Source organism: Streptopelia decaocto, assembly GCF_964273445.1.
Source record: "Streptopelia decaocto genome assembly, chromosome: 15".
NCBI lineage: Eukaryota > Metazoa > Chordata > Aves > Columbiformes > Columbidae > Streptopelia > Streptopelia decaocto.
Window position 1 is genome coordinate 7,334,756 of NC_138670.1, and position 19,035 is coordinate 7,353,790.

Below are 19,035 nucleotides of genomic sequence, written 5' to 3' on the forward strand. Positions count from 1 at the left end.
CAGCACGTGCTCTGGTTTGGTTTAAGGCAGATTGCGTAATAAATTGGGGTGAAAGGCATTTGTACTGTATAATACTGATTTAACATTACTCAAATTTACTTGTGAACATATTTACACATCTGTAACTGGTTTTATGCCCTTTTTTCTTCATTTGGTGGGTTGCTTTATTAAATTTGGAGGTTTTTTATTATAGTCTAAAAATATGTAGTCTTATGGCATTCCTAGGTGGTTTACATACAGTCCTTTTTGAAGAAGAAGCAGGAAGTAAAGAATATTTTTTCATTCACAAAAAACATCCCTACTATTATTTGAATATTTTTTTTAATCGATAAGTTGAAGTTAACACAAATGAGCAGGAAAAAAAATGGCAAGTCACAATACATCTTATTTTTTTAAATGATCTTCTGTTCAACTTCTTATTTCTTGCCTCTGGGCTGATTTCTTCTTAGAATGGAGTTTGCACTTGTACGAGCATTCATGGCACTTCTTTTTTCCCTAAAAACTCTGGACCAGCTCTCTCCAGTTTTACTGTTCCAGACTAGACAGGATATGAGTTTTTAATATTGACTAAATCAACAACAAAACAGTTTTCTGCTGTTAAATTTCCTATAGCAGAAGCCTGATCTACGAGGCTGGGACTGTATTTTGTGGTCACTTCATACTCTGACTTATTACCAGGAAACAAGCCAGATTTTAGATGAAATAACTGTAACACTAGGTCTCTATCGCTTCTGTGATGTATAGGCAGTGCAAGAATATGGATAGCACATACATTTAGTCACATTCTACTTCAGGTGTCTTTTTTCAGTCTCGAATATAAAGGCTTGCAGTTTTAGATAGACTTGCAGTCAGCACTGGCCGACTGTCCCCTGTTTCAAGGGTGGTCTCAGCAGCCCCTGTGCCGGTGGCCTCGGGGTTGGGCCGGTGCCTGTTGCTGGACATCGGCCTCTCTGCTTCAATCATAGAATCGCTTTGCTTGACCAAGCGTTAATGTAATACCAGGATGTCGGCAGCGTTGGGATGTTGTCCGGTTTGGGGCAGGAGCTTACGGACCTGCCTGGGCAGAATGGGGTGTAGGAAAAACCTTTTTCTTTCTTTCCCCTGACACTCCGCCATAGAGTGAACGGGATCTGAGTTGGGTGATCATCTGGTAGCAGAAGACTGACATGTGGCTGAGGTTGGTGTGGCAGGTGGTAACCTGAGTGTCAGCTCATCCATTACCAGCTTGTAGGGAGTTCCAGTCAAAGGGATTTCGGTGTTTTAACCATGTGGCCTGTAATTCAGACTTGTCTCAACAGAAAATTCAGTCTAGTTTTGAATCCTCTCGTGTGTCCTCCTCTTGGGAACAGAGGCTGGCGAAGCAGGACCTCATTCTGCAAAGTCCTTAGATTTCCTCTTCAATATTTGGCACAAAGTTCCCTACTGAATTCCCAAGCCTTTCTGGTCTTTTATCCTGAGCAGACACCAGCTGCAAACTGTGATGAATGTAACGCTTGTCTAAATTGTTGAGGATTTAATGTGTAAATCCTTCACCTGTTTACTCAAATGTGCCTGTGTTGAAGCCACAAGGAAGATGATAAATCCACAAGCTTTCTCCCAGTTTTTATCTGTGCTAGAATGTGTTTTGATCAATTCCCTGAGACAGGTGATTAGCGAGACCCACAGCATCCTGAAAACTCGGCTGCCTTGCTGCAAACAGACGGAAGGCAAGATGCTTGTACTCAGCAGCTCTGGCCAACTCCCAGGTCTCTTCAGTCCCGAGGCAAGAGCTCCTGGCCTCCTGAGCACAGACGGCTGCGTCTGCTGAAGCTCTCGCTAGTCCTGCACGGGACTGTATGAAAATGCCAAGAGTTTTTACAAGTCACTTACCAGTGTCTTTATGGGTCAGGGTGTGTTTCCTGGAGGATGCTGTGCTGCTGCTGTGGGGATGGGGTCAGCACCGTGTGCTGTGGTCCCCGCTGCCCTGCCCGCCACCCGCAGCACTGGGAACGCAGCCTCTTCCCTGCATCGGGAAACAGCGTCTTCCTGTGTCCTGTTCTAGCTCTGTGTCCTGGGGATGTAATCAGAGAGGGATCGTCAAAGGCGAGAGTCGTTAAAGCCTATTGGCTGTCTTGGGTGTGTCAGTAGATTTGTATCAGAATGATGGAAGAAAAAACCTTTATGTTAAAAGAAAGAAAGAACACAAAACAACTAACCCAACCAATGGACAACAGCAAACAAAAATCTCATTCTAATAAGTAGCAAGTTGGGATATGATCTTTTTTCTGATTTTTTCAAAATGACTCATTGTTCACTCAAGTATTCACATTCCTATTTAATGAGTGACAATATTTTAAAAGGTAGCATTGTTGGTATAAGAGTTATGTGGTCCTTTCTCCAGTCATGACAGTGTTGCAGTTTAATGTCCTAACTGAAGTCTTATTTTGGGCAAATGTAATGAAACCGAGGAGCTTTGTGTGGCACGGGGGAGAGAATACAGCACGAGGAAGATGGGCCCATCCGTGTGGTTCTGTTTGGACAGCTTCACGGAAATAATGCAAACAAACTGCATCCCAAGACAGTAATTATCTTTGTGTATTTGCATGGATCAGAAGGCAAGAGAAGCTTAATTGTGCAGGTGTAATTGGGGTGGTGCGCAGTTGTCTTGTGGGCAGCTCGCAGGAGTGAGACGTGCTGAACGGCGAGTTAGCAAGTCAAGCAAGCAACAGCTGTGCAGAGGGCAATTATTAAAATTAATCTTCTGCTTATTTTCTTTTAGGAAGTCAATAAGAATTTAACATGAGGATGAGTTTGAGAAATGAGTTTCTGTTGTAGTTATAATGCTGGTTGTCCCAAATTTGCATATGTGAAAAGCAGAATTTTGTTTGAGGAATAGTTAAGGTGGTTTGTTTTTACTTCTGCTGTGTGTATATGCACAAAAGTAAATCTTTTCGGTGTTGTTACTGTCTTCTTGGAATGATGGAAACAGCTTTGTTCTGTAACAGAAAATACAACGGCTGTCCAGACACTGTAAAGGACTGTGTAGAGCAAGTACTGAATTATACATGCACAAATAACTGCATCGATAAAAGGATTCCCTCAGATTCATTCTGAGTTTTGGATACTGGCCCATTTTTATCCTTTCATTCAGCAATTAGAGTAACTTAAAGTCAGTAGAGGTGCTTTTAACATTAAAAGCATTAATTGTACAAGACCAAGTTCAGCCTCCACCTCCAGTTGTTCTTCTCCCCGGAGTCTGGTTTAATTAGCAGTCCCTTTAGGATAACAGCAAGCTCCATTTTCGTCTGAGTTCTAATGGTGTGTACTTTCTTCAGCCTGATATAAGGAATCATCCATCAGTTCTTAAAATGAAAGTTTTCAACAATCATTTTGTAGCAATTAAAACTACTTGCTTGACTGAGATAACTACAGTAGTGAGACAGGAGCTAATCTGGCCAGGAAAAAAAAAACCAGGCAAAAAGCTGTAATTGTTTTAAAAAAAATAATTAAAAAAATCAGATTATGTTAACATCTACTAAGAGTAGTAGTAGAGGGAAGGCAGGATGAGGAAGAAAATCTTCTAGACTTGAGGTTTGAAACAACAGGATTAATTGGAATTTTGATTCAGCTCCCCGGTGTGTCAGCCCAGCTCTGCATCCTTCTCAGCCAGGTTAGCGAGCTGCTGTGAGCCCAGGAGAGGAGAGACTGTACAACTGGAAGTGTTTGTGGGAGTTCGTAACTGTTAGGTACAAGTCGCTTTATTGCCCTGTGGGCTTATTCACATATAAAATGGAAGAATTTTTGACCGGCGGGTCACTGCGCACAAGCTGCAGGTTTCCTTTGCACCGGTGGTACCTCGCAGGTGGCTGCACCGAAGCACGTCCTGGGGGCTGAAAGGTGTTGCTTTGAATAAAGGATGATGAAGTGTATCAGTGGATCTCAAAAACAAATTCTGAAGTTGGCAATGCCTTTCCTTAAAAATCTCTTGCAGAAATGTTCTGCCTTTAGCAGGTACTTGTAGGAGGTAACTAGAGGGGAGGGATTTTTCTTCGGAAGGTTAGAGCTCATAGTTGCAGCAGTGTTTGTTAAAGAAGCAGTGTTTGTCAAATACTGATTTTTTTTTTAAAGAATATGCATATTTGTAGCGTAAGAACGTATTGCGTTAGAGTGTTTTTAACTGCGTTGGTTGTAACTTTGCCTTTTGTGTGAACTAGGACAGCAATATCTGAATGGATGTGTTAATGGTTGTGAGTGACCTTCAGTTACATGCAGTGAACTGCAGCACGAGAAGATGGGTGACATTCACTCTAGTGCTGTAAATTATTTTAAGAGTGTCTTACGTCCAGGTTAGTTGCTGATCTGGGGAGGAAAGCTCAGAGTACAGCACTTGTTTTGGATGTCCAGCAAATTACTCTGCTGTTAATAGTTGGACCCAGGTCTCTTGACTATCAGCCTCTTATCTGTATTCCAAATGATTCTGTACAAGAGGGACTTTTATTACATGCCTGGATTCAGGACTTAGGTTTTCCGTCATCCTGGATGTTCTTGTGTATATTGATGAGCTCGGTGTACTTGTGTGAGCACCAACATGGAAATGTAGTGGGACTTCTCAGACTTGGTGAAAAGTGTCTGTGGTCTCTGCTCAGGCCTTGAATGCCTTTAATTAAAGTTTGGAGTTGTTGCAGAAGGAGCAGCATTAATGAAGCTCAGAGTTTCCTACTAAATATAATCCAGCTCTATCCTAATTGTTTTGCTAAGTGACCAAAATGAAAGCAATCTGTTTGATGACTTGCAGTTCCTGTCATCATTTCATTGCCAAACAAATACTGTGCTGTAGTCCCCTCACTGCTGAGTGCTCAGCTATGGTTAATTTTCAAGTTACTACAGATAAATTATTTGAAAGTGTAACTATGCTGCCCCTAATGATGTTTGTGATATTAAAAAGTTTGTGATATTAAAATGCTTGCTCATAGCTGAAATCTCCATACGGACTCAGAGGTGCAGTGTTTAAATGTGGTTTGTGTGCTTTTTGCCGTTTCTATTGGTATTGTTGCTTCTTACAGGGGCTACGATGACCCCATCGAGACAGAGATGGTCGAGGAGAGGATCCCTTACCTTCACGGGGGCTACGCGGCCCCGCTGGCCCAGCCGGAGAGAGGCAGCATGGCCAGCATTGACCGGCTGGGGAAGCGCTCCCCCTCCATCGACAGCATTCGGAAAGACCCCCGGTGGAGGGACCCCGACCTCCCCGAAGTGATCGCCATGCTCAGCCACCCCATCGACCCGGTCAAGTCTAACGCCGCCGCCTACTTGCAGCACTTGTGCTACGAGAATGATAAAATCAAAAAGGACGTGAGGCACCTCAAAGGGATCCCCATCTTGGTGGGCTTACTCGATCATCCAAAGCCAGAGGTCCATCGTAAAGCCTGTGGGGCTCTCAGAAACATCTCCTATGGGAAGGATAATGAAAACAAGGTGGCTATAAAGAACTGTGATGGGATCCCTACATTGATCAGACTATTGCGAAAAACAAATGACATGGAAGTCAGAGAGCTAATTACAGGTCAGTATCTGTAGTTTCTGTAATTAATTGTTCTTTATAGGAGTCTTTTCAGCTTCAGGAACAAGAATTTCTGGAGACTAGAGGACGATTTAGATCCCTGGCTGCAGCTGTTTCTTTAGCAGCACCACATGTGTGGTGTGAGAAAGCCAGGGGCTAACGTGCCTTTCAGGAGGAAATGGAGATTATCAGTGTGTGCGTCACACTCGGGTTTCCCTGCCTGCTGGGAGATGGATGGTGCCGCTTGGGTGTCACATGCAACTGCATGTGGTCGAGTTATTGAAACTTAAATGAGTTACAGCGACTTCCTTGACAGGTAATTTGTTGTGTGCTTGCCCTCAGCGTTTTATGATCATGAGGTAAGGTATGTTAATCTGTTATAAAACAATTTTGCTGCCGTGTCCCAACTACTTCATGTTGATAGAACAATCTCCTCAGGAACACTTCCAGCCCCTGCTGCTGGGGACTCTGAGGTTGTGTGTGAAGCCACAGCACTTCTGACCTGGAAAACTCAGGTTTTAAGGAGTGTGGAGTCTGCTGTTGAGATGCTCTGGACATAGGGTTTGCTTGTTCAATGATCGGAAAAGGGAGAATTAAGTTTTGAAGTTAATGAGTTTATGCACACTTCGCAAGGAGTTTTCAAGCACTTATAACTCCTTTATTCAACTTGGTTTTTATTTGAACTTAGTCTTGGACATCATCCAAAAAGAGCAATAAAGTATATGCCAAGTTTCAAAGTTCAGCCGTTAAGTGGAAAAAGGGTGGAAAATTATGTCAGCTCTTAAACTAAGGAGAAATATATTGTTCTTCAGTCTCCCATAACTCACGAGGAATGAAATGGATTTCCCTTTCTCTTCTCAGAAGCAGCGGAGGATGTTTGGATGGAGACCAGGGCAGTTGCAGCGAATTTCAGTGCCAGAACATAATTTTTCAGAAAGTTTTGTGAGTGCAAAAATGAGTCCAGGGCTGCAATTGTTCAGCTACCTTATCAGTGTTGGATTCTCCAGGCAGGCCCTGTTGTGAATGTGGATTAAGCCATGAGAAGTAAACATCATAATTCTGTAATAATTTCAAAAAAATTATAGTAGGCTCTCCAAGTTTTTACTGGTAATCATAATTCTCTGGGATGAAGAGTGGCCTTGGTTGTTCCAACTGTTCTTCCGCAGTCATTACAGGATATTTAGCAAATGAGGTCTAAATATAGTCTCTGGAAACTAGCAGGGGTGTTTTTCAGTCCCTCTCCAGTGAGCTGGTTTGTCAGAGATCCTCTGAGTAGTGTGTTGGTTGTGCTTTGATTGCTGTTGGTGCATTGTCTCTTAACCCAGAAACTCTATAGGTAGCATTTATATTCCATTTGTTGCAGTAATTTAGTATGATGGCTGACCTAAATTTATTATTATTTTTTTAAAGAACATCTGTTTATGCACTGTTCTAGTTTACCCAAAACTCATTTCTGGAGTGCTGAGAAGGAATAAATTTATTTCTTTAGATTCAAGAAAGGAGAAACCGGTCTATAATTTACTCTGAAGGAATATCATTATAATGCCAAATGGTAATCAGTCACTTTTGAGATGACAAAAACAAACTCAGTGTTTTCCATTTTCACTCTATATGGCTATTGCTTTGATCTCCAGTTGATTAATTAGTTTTAGAGTTCAAATGCATTTTATTTGACAGTAGCTCCTGCTAATTAAATACAGTATTTTCATTCCACTTTCCTTTTTGCTATTTAAAGCTCTTTATTTCCATTTACTGAGCAACACCAGGAATACTGAGGGCATTAACCTAAACAGATGTCCAGTAACAGGTGATGTGCATTTAATCTCCACCTGACCAGGCATCATTTCATTCTATGTCTAAGATGATATTACCAGATCCAGTGTGAGACATTCAAGCATCAATATAGAAGAGAAGAGTATTCCAGCAATGCCTCTGTGGCGGGTGCTGGTGTCCTTGCAGTCAGTGTTCAAAGCCTCAGCTGATAATGGGGAATTGTCTGTCTGAAAAATGAGCTCCGAAAGTCAGCAGAGAGAAACAAGAGCCAGCGTGGAGTGCAAAGGGAGCGTTCAGCCATGGCTGCTGCAAAAGGGCTGTGTTTGCAGGCTCAGAAATTCAGATCACAATTCCGATGTTGTCGTGGTAGAAATCTTGACTTCCTATCTGGGTACTTTTCCCTAGTGATAAACCAAAGTCTACCTTTGCCATGAAAGTTTTTCATTCTGTCTGGAGTGAAGTCTCTGGGGATTCTGCAGCAATGAAAAGAAAAGGGGGGAGCAGGGGGGAAGAAAAGACAACAGTGTACAGGATTTGCTTGTGTGTTTCTTTTAACAGGCTGCAAATTCAAGTTTGGAATGACACGTTGACTTCCCTGTGGTTTAATATTCCTTTAACTCAATACTGGCTGCTTTTCCAAAGCTGAATAGTCGTCATCAGCTGGTCTTCCCAGATGTAGGTGAATGATGAAGTAATCCTGCTGTCCAAAGAGATTTACATAATTTAAAGAAATTTAAATAATTCAGATGTCTGAATTCAAGAGCACTTGCAGTCTTGGAGTTTTGCCTCTCTGGGTGTGGGACCTGCCTGCAGGACAGGAGGACATGGAGCATTCAGTAAGGGATGCTGTTTGCAGCTGGAGAGCACACTTTAGCGCAGATCATCGTTCTCATCTGAATTGAGAGCTCTAAATAGTTTATTTGCTTCAGTACAGCTCTATGGGCTCTCAGTAACTTGGTGATGTGATGCAGCAGCCACAGGTGTCCAGGAGAGTCTGAACCAGTGCAGACAGCCGGGTCTGGGCAGTGGGTAATGGAGGGGGAAGAAGCCAGGGCAGCGGGTTAAAAACGTGTGAGAGGTGGATGCGGTGGCAGCGGAGCGTGAGGGGAACAGGGTGTGTGACGTTCCATTTGGAATCAGGGAGACCAGAAGTGTGTTCACTTGACTGTCTCCCAGAATGTAAGTTTTGGAGAACCCCGATTAGGCAAACTCATTGGTGTGCAGCTTTGCAAGGAGGCTGAGTACACTTGATACAACACTACTACCAGGTTAACGAAGTCTATAGCTTTTTTTCTTTCAGATAGCACTGGTTTAGCAGAATTTGAAAACCCTCTCTGGGTTAATGCCATGTCTGTTTCACCAAACGTTCTTGATGTATCTGCAAATAGCACTAAAACATGTCCCTTGAGGTAAGACAGATACATCAGGTTTGTAAAAATACCTTCAAAACTCAAGATACAATCATAAAATGCCACAGATCGCAATTTTCTGTCTTTTAAAGTGTGGCATTACAAAGTGTCTCTCTTCTTCTGCTCTGAGAAAAGATCGATTTAATGGTTAGTGTCCATAAGTAAATCATGAGTAGAGTTGTGATGAGAAATACTCCACAGAATTCTCCCTTGCATCCCTTTCTGGTCTTGGAACTGTACTAATGAACTTTCAGTGTATCATTTCCTTGAGAAACAGAGAAATAAGGATTCAGCTGATAAGGAATTAAATCTGTTCTGATTGGGAAAACTGCAAAAGTTTTCTCTTGAGTAACAGGGGTGTTTTTGTGAAGCAAATGTTCCCATCGGATATGCAAGACCAAAATTCTATTACATTCTTTGAAAAGCAATCAGAAGTTGGTAGCTTTAATGAATAATTTTGTTCGTTGTGCGAACATTGGAAGTAATTTTGTTGTTTGATGACATTGCACTGATTTTAAGTGGTGCAGAACATGATTTTTCTGATGTGTATGTTGCCAAACTCGTTTTAATTGAAAAATGATTGACCTTCAAAATGCTCTGCAGAGGAGATATTTTGATCTAATACTATAATGGCAACTTGCAGATGGATCAGTTTGCTCGGAATTCACACCTGGGCATTCACGTGTGAGATCTGTCAGCTCATCTGGCACTAGCGTCTCTCTGAAGCACCTTGGCTGTCTTGAGCTTTCAGGTTTCAGATGACCTTACTCCTTCCATTTTCTGTTAGAAAGCTTGTCAGAAGGTTGAGCCTTTCCATGGTGTATTCTCCGGCATGGCGTGTCGAGGTTCTCAGCCTGGCCACTGTTGAGCTTGAAGCAGCATACATCCAATCTTCACAACTTAGAATTATCAAACAAGTCTGTCCATAAATGCGTACAGCACCAACATGCAACAAAAGCCCTCGGTGAATGTAATGCAGAGTGCTTTATTGTCCTGTATAGTAAATGATGTAGTGTGGGCCACAGATAAAGAGTTAAACAGCCACTTCATCTAATTTCTTGGTGACATTGGATTTTTGCTAGTGAGCAAGCACAGCAGGAACACAGTTCCCTTAGATTTCAGAAGATAACAGCCTGTGTGTATTCTATCACAATTCCTTTAGCAATCTCTTCACAGCTCCAAGGAGGCAGAGACTTAGGAAATTATGGCTGTGGCCATAATCACTTTTAATATTACTTGAATCATATCGCTATGTTCATAGCTTACAGTAATTTTTAATATGTTTTTACAATAATCAGTACTTTGAAACAAAAACTTGTCGCTATTGTCCCTGCTTAACATGCTGAAAGAGTAGGAGTAACGTTGGTAGTTAGAAATGTATACGTATATTGCAAATCGTGTTTATGAATAAAATAAATATTGATCACAATTGTGATCATCTTCTGAAAAGCTGTAGTTCATCTTCTTTCTCTAGTCCTAAAATGAATGCGATCTGTGGTCCAAAAGGCCAATATTAGCAGTGCAAGTGCATGGAAAATGGAGATAACTTCATTTCCCTTATGCTGCTGTGGTAGTGACTTGATTTCTCTTGAGTGCTGTTCATTTGAATTGATTAAACTTAGAGTTTTAAAAACAGTGTTTCCAGCTTGTTAGATCATTAGTGTGTTATGCTAATACAGACAGGGACTGATTTTTAAAGAGGAATGTCAAATTCGCAAGGATTTTATTTTTTTCAGCTTGGATTTTTTCTTGCACTGCTAAAACCTCCAGGCTCATCTGAATTTGCTCATTTTTTTTAAGGTTCAGTGGCTGCAACTATCAGTATCTTTTAGATTATTTTTTTTTTTTCTCAAGAACTGAAAGGATGCTGGATTTAGACCTCTTCGGTTCATAACTTTGAATAAGAGAAATGTATTTTCACCCTTTATTTTCTGTATCCCTTCTTGTGGAATATATTCCCAATGGAGTCAGCCTTGAATCTGAATTTTTCCTCTGCCTTTGGAACTGTCGGATTCCTTCAGCCCTGTTTATCGTGGGCCGCCTCTCTGTTAAGTGCAGGGCGTTTTCCTTCACCGAATGCTGTTCAACAAAGGGATTATTCTGCTTTTCCTCGTGCAGCCTTCAAGGACAATATTACACATTTAAGTGCTTTGACATTTTTGAAGAATTTGAAGAGCTTTCTGATATTTTTCTCTAGCAGTAAGACCGGCTTTTATTCTTTACAGTTAGTTGATGTTTTTTATGAAATATTTGAGCGATGGGAGGCAGATGAGAAGTTGAAAAGCTTGAAATGTGTTGGGTTTTTTTTCCTTCAAAGAAGATGAGGGAAAGGCCTTCGGTTCCCAGTCTGACAGGCACTCAGTGGGACTGACAGTCAAAATGTGTTTGCTGTAAATGGTTTATTCCATAAATTGCAGTCAGCCTCTTAACTAAAAATTCTGGATGAATATGTACAAGAGATCTTTTGCAGGGGCAAGCACTTCTCCTGCTCTGGATGGGGTTCCTGCTATCACAAAGCTGACTGGCGGGTGGTAGATGGGCAGGTTTGTGCTGCTTTTGGTGTTGCAACCCAGTTAAAATGTGATTGAATCCCAGTTGTGTTTGGTCTCTTGAAATAACTACTGGTGAATGAGAACACAGGAGAAGAGGGAGTTTGGAGGTGATGGTTTCATTTTGCGCAGTGGGTTTGAAAGTATTGAAATCTAGACACAAATCTCGAAGTCTTAAGACAAGCAAAAGATTTGAGCACTGGAAAACTTGTACAATCCTGTAATATCAGAGCTCTTGGAAATTAGATAGGTATTTTTGGCTTTTTAAGTATATCTCTGCCTCATTCTTCTTAAGCAGTGAAATTTGCCTTTGTAGTTTCACACCAGAGATAACAGGTTATGTCACTCCTCCGGGAAAGAGGAAAAGGCAGCATCTCATTTCAGGTGCAGAAACCGTATGTGCACTTAAGAGCTCTTAAATATGAAGGGCTGTCAGATTTTCAAACTTAGCTCTTCCACATAGAGATGATTTTAAGTCTCCACATAATTTCCAGTTGCAATACTTTGCCGTTTCAAAAAGAACAGAAATGCAGGATCCTTACAAACGCCGTACTAGGTTCCTCAGTTGATGCGTATTTGTTCTGAAAAGTAAAGGCTTTTTAAAAAAAAAAAATAGCATTTTCTGTTTGGTTTTCTGGTGTTTTGTTTTGTGTTTTACTGTCCATTGTGTTTGGTGTTTCGCAGTGGCAAAGGGTGATTAATTGTGATGAGTATGAAGAGCGAAGTAATTCCTATTTCACCTATACAGTCTTGCTTGAAAGCTAAAAAAGTGGGTCATGAAACTCTCATGCAGTGTGTTGTTTATTAACAGCAAGGGAATCAGGCCAAAAAAAGCAGTATTTTTGTATGTTTTTAGAAAAAGACTGAAAGAAACATTATGGTGTTCATTCTGTTGTCAGCCTCTGAGTCTATTAATTAATACGGCCTGAACGGATGCCTGGATTGTGTAAAGATCACTTTGAGTAGGGGACACCATAGCACTTGGCTCTGCTAATCCTCAGCCTTTGAGGTTATCGTCCAAGTGCCAGTCACCACTCACACGGAGATAAAATTCCCGTCCTAACCTGGTACCTGTCATGACCCTATATGGATAATACTCGGGTATTAAAACAGGACGTTTGGCATTTGCCACTCGTGTAGCAGTGCAGTGTGCAGGGTTGTTCCCACGGGAGTTGCCGTTGCTCAGGGGTCCCTGTGGTGGCCATGAGGGGTCTTCACTCTCTGTCCAGCAAATCCGTGTGTCAGACTTGCGACAGAAGCAATAGAGCCAAAATCTTTCCCCAGTCGCTTTTAAAATTTGAAAATTGTAGGTTTTAAAACTTTGAGTGATTGAAAGGACTGAAACAGAAGGTTGCACCTTGGTTGTTTTGTGATTTGTTTTAAACATGTATACTAAGAGGTGAGTGTCTACAATTGGCACTGTGATGTGCACAGATTCACAGCTGTATTAACACAGGGAGCCTCAGGTTTATGTTGTATCCACCTAAGAAAGATTTCCTGTGTGTTCTGGGCAATTTAGCTTCTCTGTTCGGTCTCTCTGAAACTTTGCTAGTCTGCCCACTTTTCACATGTCTTGCGTGTGGCTCTCTCCAAGTGTTGTTACTGGTAGTTCTTAAATGTTACCAGGCTGTGCCTGTGCAGAAGTTCTCTCTGAAGTGACTGTCCCGGTACATCCCTAACCTAATGAGCAATATCAGGACACTGATGCAGCTCTGCTAAGTTGTATCACTTGTCTAAGACAGGGTATCTTTACAGTTGTAAGGCTGTTCTCCTGTTATGTTGTTTTGATGTTTGACTTCTGTCTATTTTGGCTCATAATTAAGGAAAAAATAGAAAGACACAGGAGATTTGGTTCTGAGCATCTTCACAGAATGATATGCTTGTGGCACCAGGTGATTTGAACACAAATATTGCCTGTGACAGGAAAATGTGAAAGTAAATAATAGAGAGGAGTCTAGAATGAAATATTGTCTTGTGCAGAGGATAAGCATAAGATCAGTGATCCTCCATAAATATATACTTGGCTGCTGCACTGGCTGAATTTTTACTTTTCGAAGCATAGCTAGACTTAAAAGTGTAACAAAGTTTGTATACAGCAGGAAAACCCTATCAATCTCCAATTGCACATCGCATTTGTGTACTTGTCTTCAACAATATCCATGTCTTGACAAAAGTGCCTCAGTGCTTTTGGAAATGCTTCTATTGCAGCGATGGTGGAATCCTCCCCAAGCTATTTGCTAGTCTGGCATCTCATCAAGCGGTTTCTACTTTTCGTTTAGTTTTATGACTTAACCTTCTAGTGATTCTGTTTAATCTAGAGTTTTAAAATAGTTGTTATTCTCTTGTTGTTTAATAATCAGCGTTTCTCCTGCAGGCACCCTGTGGAACTTGTCCTCCTACGAGCCCCTGAAGATGGTCATCATCAACCACGGCCTGCAGACGCTCACCAACGAGGTGATCATACCCCATTCAGGTTGGGAGAGCGAGCCCAATGAGGACTCGAAGCCTCGCGATGCTGAGTGGACAACTGTCTTCAAGAACACTTCTGGTTGCTTACGGTAAGACAGAACTGTGGAGTACTCATCTTTTCACTGCATCCCGTGTTTAGGATTTTGTTAACATTAATTTGATTCAAAATGAAGGATCGTATATCTTTCATTTTTGCACAGATATCCCCATTTCAGTGGCCACAACAGCGATGCTTGGAGGTATTTGCCTGCTACGCACTCTCCTGCTGCAGGGGTGTCAGTGTGGGTCTGTGCGGGGGGGTGAGCATGAAGAGTAGGTTATTTATCCAGGTTAGGGGAGGGCACCAATACAGGGAGGTGTATAATACAATGGAGAGTCACCCAGGTAAGGTTATTTGCCAAGCGAAGTACAAAAAGAGCATTTTGCAATGCAAACTGTGCCATTTGTACTGACAGTCACCTTCCTTTTGTCGATTGTACTGTGATCAGTGGGCTGCGTCTACAAATTTTGGGTACCTTCTCTGCTTCCCTTAGTGGTGCTGTTTTTATGTATCTGAAAAGTGTTTTCAATCAACTTTCTTACTGGTTTTAGGCCTTCTGCTATCAAAAGGCATCGTTTTGCAGATGCCAGGGAAGTAGTTTCATGGAATTATGCTGAACATGAACCATGGATCCAGTTTTAGCCACAAACCCTTTTGTGGGCATGTTCCTATTTTAAGCTAAAGTGAATAAGGACCCATGGGAAATCATTTAAAAACATTACCTACTGACTGTTTAGGAATGTATTTCTAATATTCCTTGCAAAGGAGCCTTTTCTGGTTAGAAACTGTATTTGTATTTCTGAAAGCCCCTTGGCAGCAGGACAGTAGGTGCTAGAAGCTGGAGTCAGGAGGAGTCCTAATGCAGTCTGAAAAACCAGTGTTCCCTAAACAGTTTTTCACTTTTTATTTTCTTCGAGATAAAATAGTGGAGATGCCCTGTTAGATTCTTCAGCTTCACGATGAAGTCAATTAGTTTGAACAAAACTAATAAAGATTTGGCATCATACCTTCTGTTGCTCTGAAGTGTATTTCTGTCAGATTGCTACTGATTAATGCATCTTCAGAAGTTGGTTCATTTCTGTTTCCTGGGCTTGTGGTCTCTAAATTGCAATAACTATTCCCCCGAGTAACTTCACAAATGAAGAAAGTAATGAAAAGCGTTCTGAAAGGGCCCATTACTGAAATTATTTGCGGTCCCACTGGAAACTAAGGTCCTTTAAGTAGGCTCCAGACATCATAGGGCTTTACTTACTAGTGTCTCATTTTCTAATGATGTTCTGCAAGAGGAAATTAGTCATGGTGGGGGATAAAAGGATTATCTGAATGAATATGAGATTCTCCAGTAAGTGTAGACAATAAATTGATCATTATTAGACCAACCTAATCCACATCATACATTTTTATTAGTATGTGCAGTGCACTGATCCACTTCAACTTCTACATTCCAAGATACCTTTGGGTTGGTTTTGTTTGTTGGTTTTTGGTTGGGTTTTTCTAATCTCAAAGTAAGGTACTGGTTTTACAGGACATGCAAAAGCTTGTGTGTGCCACTTTGGACATTGTATTCTTCAGGCTAATGAAGAGGTGTGTGGAACACAGTACTGAGGTATATTAGAGAATTGAACTTTTGGTTCTTAAGTGATGCTGCTGCACTTCAGATGTGTTAGGACAGCAGCCAGTGAGTGGTGACTGTTTCTGGTTTTGAAAGGGGGAAGTGTATTTCAGTCCTGTCATCTGTAGTCTCTGCTGTCATAGTGTCATGGGACTATGTGCTTCCTTGTCGAAAATTTGGAGCTTCGGTCAGATGCGAGGCAAGGTGATTCCATGTTTGGAAGTAGTTGCTTCAGGTAAATGGAGACGTGGTGGTAGAGGTTAGGCAGTCTGAAAAGGTAGTTTGTCCATGTCTCTTGCTGTGCCTTAGAGCAGCCTCTTGCACAGGGAGCAGGGGGAACCGTCTTGCTGTCTCCTGACTTCTTGCAGTGAGATAAAGTGAGTCCAGGACAAGAGACAACGATGCAGGAGTAGGTGAGACATGACCTGTCTTCCAGTTGATCGTACTTCTTGTTGCAGTGTTGGTCATGTTACATACATTTTGCAGAGCACTTCCAATACAGATAAAAATGGACATGTTAAATGTAGCTATCAGTACTACTGTTGGAAATAATTTTGCATTATTTGTTTAAATCCTCTGCAGCTCATCCTTAAAATCACGAGCAAGGTAGTTAACACTGGCAGCAAATAAATTGTTGCGGCCATCTGTCTGACAGACGTCAGTCTTTAAAAACCCATTTGCCTGCTCTTCTCTTATTGACACAGTAACTGGTCCTAGAAATTCAATTTTCCATGAGTGGAGCTTGTTGCAGACTCCGAACTGTTGACCAATGTGATATTTAATTGGCAGGTTAGTCCTCCTGATGGAGCGCCAGCCTCACGTGTGTGCTGCCTCCTGTTCCAAAAAACCTGGGAGGATCTTCGAGCTTCTGAGGTTTCAGATGTCTCTGCAGTTCAGATGCCCAAGCAGAAGACAGGCATTATGCACGCAAGATGACATTCTGTTCAGTATAATATTTTCAGTTAATGAAGTTTATTAGCAGATGTGGGTGAGTTTGTTTCAAACTTGGTGATTCACAAGGTGAACTGCCAGTGGTTAATTATTTGTGCTTTTTTTTTAACACTGCTTTCTGATCTTTCCTTTAAGCTTTGTTCTTAATCTAGGTCTTTCCTTTGATAATGTGGAGCCTTTGAAACACTTTTTCAAAATAATTGAAAACAAGTAATTTAAAAAAAAAAAAACAACACACACTTATTTGCCTTTACATCTTCTTAAAATGCTTGTTAGCATCAAGAATGCCATTTAAACACTGCATCTTTTGCCCTAAATTAAATTAAATACCTCTTGGATTATCTATGATACTTAGTGATGTCCATCCACACAACCGTAGCTAGGTGACAACATATACAGAGCCAGTAAGAATCAAAGGAAGAAAATGCAACTGCTTGAAGTTTATATTGACGCTGAAGACTGGTGTTTATTTGAAGGGCTCCTTCTGAAGTCCAACCTTCTCCCGGGACTGTGGCCGTTGCAGGGATCTTTAGGATCCTGATATCATCCTGGAACATGATGAGTGGTTTGTCTTGTGGCATCCACTTGGCTTGCCAAAAACTCTTCAAACAAACGTTTTGGGAATCCTGTATTCCCCTTTGAAAAATAAAGACTTGGCAGCACAGCCAATTTGCAAACTGTGACCTGGTAATGAAATTTACTGCGTGTTTTTTCTGTAATCTTTGCCAAGAAACAGTGAAGTTCTCAGGAACTAGTGCAGGTAATGATAATTTTGTCTTCGTTCTCGTCCTGAGGTCAGGAAAAATATATTTCCTCTTCCATTATTGTGTTCTGTTTATAGGGGCAGACCCAATATGATGAATGGATCGGCTATGTCCATAGTAATTTTACTACTTAAAATGGTCATGAGCCTTGTGATAAATGCTACCTTGGGTGTAATTTTATATTATATTTTGTTGAACCTGTTGAGATAAATCTGGAAAGGAACAGTAAAAAGCAAAACAAATATAAATGTGTTGAAATTACGTAGATTTTGGGTTATGGAAAAGTAGGACTGGAGAAGAAGTAAGGAAGACATTTTCCAAGAGAATCGTTAAATATGTACAGATGTTCCTTTATTTCTTTGCAGTTCAAGTTTCATGTCTTGGCATTGTATTTTATTCTTTTAGGTATGTGGAGAATGTCTCTTCTAGTTACTGTCCTGGTTTTTTTTTTTCCTTAAACCCCAAAATCCCTACTGGGATTTTCAATCCAGAAGCATTTGTTTTTAAATTGTACTCTCTCCAGTTTAAATAACGTAATGATTTGGTGCATCTTAACCAGGCCCTTTCATGGTCCTTCCCACAACTTCGACCAAGACATGAAGATGCTCTGGGAGAAGAGCACAAGCTGAATTATTTGCAGGACTGATGGAGCCGAGACGAGCTCACGTGCACCCAGGCGGTGCCAGAGACCTTCGCTGTGTCTCCAGGTTTCCCCCGAGGTCCTTCTGTGCTTTAGGGGGGACATCCCGTGTCTGTGGGTCAGAAAGCATTGCTGCAGTCGTGTTCTCTTTTGTGTTTGCTTTGTAGATACCCACCATGGTCCCTAGTTCTCTGGAAGCAGCAAGAATTTTAATGGTTTAAAAATGCAATTCATTCTGGGTTTAATTGCTGGTTTATGCCTAATTACTTTTAATTCTCACTTGGATTTTTTCACTTCTAAGAGGACCGAGTAGAACTCAGTTCCTAAATTGCCAACTTTCTAGCCTGATTCCTGTGCTAAACTGACCTGCTGTCAACAAATGTTAAATGAATCAATTTGCATAGCAAACAGATGCGAAGTGCTCCTTTTTCCAGAGTACCATCTGTAGTAGCAGCATTCCTTGTCAATTCTCCAAGTACACAGAAATTTGCATTCACCAATAGCCTCAGGGTTCAGAGACCTGGCCGTGGGTGTAGGAACACGAACTGCACCCACTTGACTTCCCCTGAAAACATGCATTCTTCACATCAAAATTGGATGCACCAGCTTGTCCAGCAGCAGCTCCTGAGAAGGGGCAAGCTGATGGTTAAAGCTGGAACAAGAGACCAGAGAAGTATGGATTTAATTGCTGTTCTGCTGCTATTCTGACATAATTACAGGGAAGATTAATGGTATAAACCTTTTTGTGGTCTAATATTTAATAGTCCGTCTCCTCCTGGTTTTGGTGATTGGATTCGCACCCCTACGTGCTTGAGTGCGTCTGGACTTCGGTCACTGATCTTCACTTTCCTGTCTTGAACGTGGGGTGGGCACCTCTGTCCTTACCCTGCCTCTGAAGCTGGTAAACACCAGTATCCCAAGGATTGTGAACTGGTTGGTCCTAGGGACGACAACTGGGAATAAGCACCTCCTGTAGGTATAAATTAAGAGTTCAGTCCCATGGAATCAAAGCCTAAGAGTTATGATAAGTGTGAGATATTATGTTTGAAGGCATGAGGTAAGGTAGAATCACAGCAGAAAACATACTCCACCAGCTGGGAGGTGATGTATGAGTATCTGCAGGCTCCTGGTACTGTTCTGTACTTCAGAGGAAAAAGGGCTGCGGGAGCTTGATGGTAAATCATTAATACTCAGGATGTGCCAAATAGAGATTTTTGTATGAAAATGTTTAAAGCCTTTTTCTGTTGAGGACAGAAAGCATTAGAGTACATGAATGTACGTCTCCTGCA

General features: G+C 41.4%; 1 protein-coding gene across 2 annotated transcripts in view; it reads left to right on the plus strand.

Moving 5' to 3' along the window:
* The window catches only part of ARVCF (ARVCF delta catenin family member), a 150,790-nt gene that overhangs the window by 66,346 nt on the left and 65,409 nt on the right, over positions 1 to 19,035 (plus strand). For both annotated transcript variants that reach the window (XM_082066596.1, XM_082066597.1), the window contains exons 5-6: positions 5,043 to 5,542; positions 13,645 to 13,828. In XM_082066596.1, coding sequence (XP_081922722.1) covers positions 5,043 to 5,542; positions 13,645 to 13,828 — 684 coding nt within the window. The remainder of the gene's footprint in view (positions 1 to 5,042; positions 5,543 to 13,644; positions 13,829 to 19,035) is intronic.